Source organism: Zea mays, chromosome 10, assembly GCF_902167145.1.
Source record: "Zea mays cultivar B73 chromosome 10, Zm-B73-REFERENCE-NAM-5.0, whole genome shotgun sequence".
NCBI lineage: Eukaryota > Viridiplantae > Streptophyta > Magnoliopsida > Poales > Poaceae > Zea > Zea mays.
This window is the reverse complement of record NC_050105.1, coordinates 146,653,690-146,659,689: the sequence shown is the minus strand read 5'-3', so window position 1 is coordinate 146,659,689 and position 6,000 is coordinate 146,653,690. Positions and strand designations below refer to the sequence as shown.

Below are 6,000 nucleotides of genomic sequence, written 5' to 3'. Positions count from 1 at the left end.
TTTTTTTAAAAAAAAAATCTTGGAGCAGCGTCTTGTTAGGTATGCATGGTTAAGGATATGTATCATGCATGATTGCATGGACAGCATTATTATATGTTTGCAAGATATGTCTTGGATACAATACACACACACACGTATCTCTCTCTTCCTCTCGCTGGGTTTGAGAACGGTGGGTGGGCAAGTGTCTCCATGCTACTTGCTCCATCAATCATCGGTGGCCAGGATAGGGAGGAGACCGTCGACGCATCAATTATTGGACAGGGCACAGCATAGGCTATTTTTCTTCTTCATCAGCTTGCATTGGTCTTATATTAACATCATCCTCATAATGCATCTCCATGAGCATGCATCAGCCACACATGATAACCAAACAGCTAGCTTTTCTTTTCGCTGTACCATATACCATATACTTGTGCTGTCAGCAAGCACGATCGCAGTGCAGCAGCGCCTGCATGCAGTAACCCCACTACGTACTGCACCGATCCCTTTCTTTTTCTGAAGCTGAGAACATGCATATCATCCGTGACGCATATACATGAATATAGTAAACGGAATCATGGGATATATAGCAGCGGCCATGCATGCCTTTTCTTTGGTTTCTGAAAAGAGAACGAAAGAAAATGGGAGGACAAGAGACAAGAGAGAGCGAGGCTCTCCAACGAAGAATGAATTGGTGGGTGGGGCACGCATGACGCATCCAATCCAACCATGAAAACACACACACACAGCATGCCCCACTGGATCGGAGGCAATAATTTGGGCAGTGTGTATGGAGGAAATGGAGCAGCAGGCAATGCCGTGTCTACCTCACGTTTTCTTTATCTGGACAGGCACCGGGTTGGGTCGGTATAGGCTCCCCATGCATGGAGCCATCAGACATGCGCCCATCTATGCGTGTGCCACAGGCCCACAGCCCACAGGCCCCATGGGATGGGGTCTGGGGCGCATTGCCTCCTCGAGAGGCCTCAGCTTGTGGAGAGGATCGGAAGAACGCTGTGCAGTGTGCGTCACCATGGCCGGCCAGCCTTGGGTTCTTCTTGTTCGTGCGCATGCACTTTAAAGACTTGTTCGGTTAGCTCTCAATCCATGTGGATTAAGTGAGATTAGATGAGTTTGAATTCCAAACAAGTCAAACTCCTTCTTAAATTTTTCCAATCTCATCCAATCTACGTGTATTGGGAATAACCGAACAAGACCTAATTAAGGCAATCTTCCCATGAGGCAGTGGGGTTTAATTGACTTTGCATATCACTGGAACTGGAGCAGTTCTCAACGCTCCCCCCACCCTTGTGCTTTTGACTAGTAGGTGCTTGCACGCATTTTCATTCATCAGTTTTGTCAGACTTTGGGGTAACTGGTTTCTCTTCTAATGCAGCTTAATAATAATAATTCACTCGATGATATAAACAGCTGATGAGTTCTTCTTTTGTTTTGTGAGGAGTGTTCGTAGTTTTAGGTGCCAGCTTATTTTTATTGTGGCTAGCAGACGTGCATTTGCTTGCAACAAAACTCCAATGCATAAATATAGGAATAAGACTGCGCACGTGCTTGAAAGTTGAAACGGAACTCCAATACATATAGGAATAAGTCCATCATATCTTCGACAGGCCGTGTAAACAGTCGTGCAAAATACTGTTTTCTACAATTATACTATAGATTGAACTGTTTGTAGAGTGAAGTTTAAAACAAAAAGTAAGATATGAAGTATAATATAGAGTCTGCTGGAGATAGTAAGACTCTGAATCATCGCTACATGCGAATTGCTCTAGCTTGTATAAACGCGGGTATGTATTTGGATCTTTAATATTAGATATACATACATACATCAGTGCAGCGTAGCGAGGAAGATAAGATTGACATTTTTTTGTATTGGAGCGGGGCCCATCTAAAGACTGGTGCCGGCCTTAAACGCAACAGCGTTTGCTTTTGACTATATGGGGCCCATGTTAAGGTCATGTTGATCATAATGTTCGTGATGCCCTGATGTTGTATCTTTCCTTCCTGTGATATAGCATCACCAACCATCCAAGTGTTTGTCATCTCATAGAATTGGACATCTCAATTTGTGCTGAAAATCATGGAGGCAGTCTGAACCCACCACGTACGTACGGTACCGGCGGCAAGACGGGGATGAGTCGCAAAGGAAAAAAGAAAAAATGGCGCTCGGTCCCCTGGGCCGCTTCTTCTTCCTCCAGCGCCCTTCTCTCTCCACTACTTGGTTCGCGGCGTTGTGTGGCTCGGTCTCCTGCTGTTGGGCCGTTTTCTTCGCGCCGTTCCCTGGCCCAGGGATACAGTATCCCGACTCATTCGGCGGAGCGGCCCCTGAATGCGCGTTCACCTTGGATCGGATGGAGTCTGGGGGTGTCGCCGGTCTCTTCTCGTCTGCTCCCCCTCTCGCGTGAGTCGCTTCGTTCGCTGTCTTCTCCGCCCGTAAACCCCTCTCCCTCGTTAGGGTTTCCTCTGGATTTTGTTGGTGCGTATTCTTTTCCTCACTGCGCCGCCTTCCTCTCGCACCTCTGGTCTCTCCCGTCTTCGGTGAGGTCTAGTTTTGGCGGGGGCTGGTGCGTTTCGCCCTTTCGTCCGCCGGTGGTTGAGGAGGAGTGGCCGCGTCTGGGTTCTGGCGTTCTTCGAAGCCCTTCGAAAATATCTGCTATGGATCCGAAAGGAAAGAACCCCCAGAACTCCCAGTGGGATCGTTGGGGTCCGATGGAGAAGCCGCAAGGTACTCATCCTTGGAACAGATCAAGAAACCTTAGCTGGAAGCTGAAGCCTAATATCGGCAAATCTGAGCAGCAGGAGGGTGTGTTGTCCCCTCATCCTGTTGAGGGAACTCAACCAGGTAACCCTTCTGTCTCTCCTGTTCCTTTGAAGAAAGATCTTGATCTCGTTCGCCCTGCGTTCTGTCAGAAATGTGGTGTTGAAGGACATCATGCCAGAAATTGTTTTAACGCTTTGTGGTGTGATATTTGTCGCAAGGAGACACATGTCACTTCTCGCTGTGTTCTTCCTAAGCAAAACAAACCCACCATGCCCATTGTTGGTTTGGCTGCTGATGGACTAGGGTTTTATTTGTCTCACTTCGCTAAACCATTGACCAAAAAACCAAAAAGGGTTTTTATCGGTCTGGTTAAAGTGATTGAGGGACTAGTCTCGGCTGAAGATCTTGAGAGAGATTTCGGTTTTCACTTCCCATGGAATAAGTGAAAGGGAATTAGGCTTACACATAGTTCCTATACAATTTTGGTGGTTGAATTACCCAACACAAATCTTTGGACTAACTAGTTTGCCCAAGTGTATAGATTATACAGGTATAAAAGGTTCACACTCAGCCAATAAAATGATCAAGTTTTTGGATTCAACAAAGGAGCAAAGTGGGAACCGAAGGCCCTCTGGTCTGGGAGCACCGGACTGTCTGGTGTACACCGGACAGTGTCTGGTGCACCACCGGACAGTGTCCGGTGCACCAGAGGACTCCAACTCGAACTCGCCACCTTCGGGAATTTCCAGAGGCGACTCCGCTATAATTCACCGGACTGTCCGGTGTACACCGGACAGTGTCCGGTGCGCCAAGGGAGGTCGGCCTCAGGAACTCGCCAGCTTCGGGAAACTCCAACGGCTAGTCCGCTTGTAACACCCACTTTGTAAGCAGAGTTTAAAATGAGAAAGTATATGGCTCGATATCTATATGTGATACTCATGTTTATCATTTCATGTGAACACCATATCTAGAAACAAATAATTAATTAAAAATAAATAGATATATGCCATTAAAACTTGCATCATGCTGGGATTTTATTTTGTGTGTGCATTCTGTGACAACATAAAATAATGAGAGAAGAATTACATTGATACCCAAATGGGAATTTAAACCTTGAAAGAAATTCTAGAATTTAGAAGGGAAAAGAAAATAAAGTATTGTGTGGATAAAATAAGTAATTAAAAATATATTATTCAAAGACTAGATTTTGAATTTGTATAATTAACCCAAAGCTGAAACTCATATTCAAAATTCAAATTTGGGTTCAAAATAATTATGAATGAAAAAAAAAAGAAAATAGGAAATAAAAGAGAAAAGGATAAAACCTTACATGGGCCGCAGACGTTCATTTCAGCCCACCAGAAAAAGCTTACCCGCACGGCCCAGCCCTCCTTTCAATGACGGGGCGGCCCCACTTCTCAGGGAATCACGGTGGTGCGCTCGCTCTTCCCATTTCGGCTTACAGGCGGGCCCGCTCTGTCACCCACCATTATCCAGTCGCGTGTACTGCCGCTGTGGATGACCCGCTGGCGCGTGGACCCGAGTTGTCAGCCGCGAATCCAACCACCTTGCCCGTCCATGGCGGAAGCGCCCGCGGACTCCGTGGCGCGAGCTCAACGACCTCGCGATGTGCTTCCGGGGGAATCGGGTCGACCTCCTCCGCGCTTGTGGTTAAAAGCTGGAGCCCTTGAGTTCTTCTCGCCTTCCCCTTGGTAATCCCATCTCCCGCTCCCTCGGTTGTCAGACCCCTTGGCCGCGAGGCGATCTGGGAGTCCACCCGCCGGTAGAACATCGTCCCCTTCCCTTATCTGTTCGTGCGAAGTTCCCTAGGCGACCGTGTTGACACGCGCAGACGCTAACAGTGAGGGCTCCAAGACCGGCTCGGGAGCTTCACCTTGAATTCGGGAGGGATCGAACGACGTAGCGGCACGGATTCCTCGCCGGAGGTCCCACCGCCACGGGAAGCCGCCCATCGCCGCGTCCGGGAGTGGCCACCCTCCAATACTCGGTGAGATAACTGTAATTAGTTCCGCATTTACCTCTATTACGGTTTGCACCTATCGGATCGAGATTTCGGGGCGGAATTTGGATAGTGGTGGTCGGCCGGCGTTGATCGCCGCCGCGAGCGGGGCCTCACTGTCGTGGTGGATAGAGGACAGAGGATAGAGGAAGACGGTGGAATTCATTTATCGCCGGTGAGGTCACCTCCGTATGCGTCACCGGCGCCGCCGCGCTTGGCTTGGATTGGAGGAGCTGTCGCGCCGCTGTTCTGAAGCGTGGGGAAGAGAAGGGCGTGGCCGTTTGATCCATAATCAACGACCACAATTGGTTAGGATGGGAAACGTAGGCAGGGCCGTTGGATGCGATCTGTTCGACCCCTATTAGATCTCACTTCATAAAACCCTGACCATCGATCTTTAATCGGACGGCCGTAGTTTAATACCGGTTCATATGGAACTCCATCTAATCCCGCGCGTCCGATTTAGATCGTGCGGCTCACATGCCGCGATACCCCTTCGCGGGTACATTTTTCTAAAGAGACCCCAAGTTTTCGCAGAATCAACCCGCCATCGCACTCCACTGTGCGCTGGGTCTCTGGTTTCTTGCGCCGGGAACCCTGCTCTTTCTGGTATTTGAGGCGTAGTCCAGGAACTTGGGAAATCAGGAAAAAGATATAGAAAATGAGTTTTTAATGTGAAAACAATTCATAGAATTTGTATAATTCATAGCAAATGCATATGAACTCCAAATTGGTCCATTCCAGTTTCTAAATTTTTGTAATATTATTGTCTAACCATTAGTGCCTTTGTTTTGACATGAAAGTCTCATTAAAATTTATCTAGTACTTAATCTTTTATTAAATACATAAAACCTTCGAGAAATCATAACTCCTCAACCATGACTCCGATCTTAGTAGTTCTCGATCCCACGATCTCGTAGCGACGCGTAGATTATTATGACGCAATTTATTCTTATGATTGGTGTGATGTTAATCTTGCCTATACCATGTTTGTTTGTATTGCTACGACTAGCGTGAGGACATGTGTCATCTGAAGAGCAAGTTGGTACCTGGAAACTCAAGTCCCAGGCAAGTTGTGCCCTTGATCACTTCTTTTTACCCACTCATGTTCTAATTAATCATAATGATCTGCATAGGTTAATTTTGATGGGACCCAATAGGTTACCCTAGTTTGATTATCTTTATACCTTGTTTACCACTGAACTTTTTGGGTAGTACTTGC

The 6,000-nt window shown here is 47.3% G+C and overlaps 1 protein-coding gene across 1 annotated transcript in view; it reads left to right on the top strand.

Annotated features, from left to right (window-relative positions):
- Window positions 1–2,156: 2,156 nt before the first annotated feature.
- The window catches only part of LOC109943208 (uncharacterized), a 42,451-nt gene continuing 38,607 nt past the window's right edge, over window positions 2,157–6,000 (top strand). The window contains exon 1 of the mRNA XM_020546152.1: window positions 2,157–2,398. Within this exon, the coding sequence (XP_020401741.1) occupies window positions 2,157–2,398 (242 nt within the window). The remainder of the gene's footprint in view (window positions 2,399–6,000) is intronic.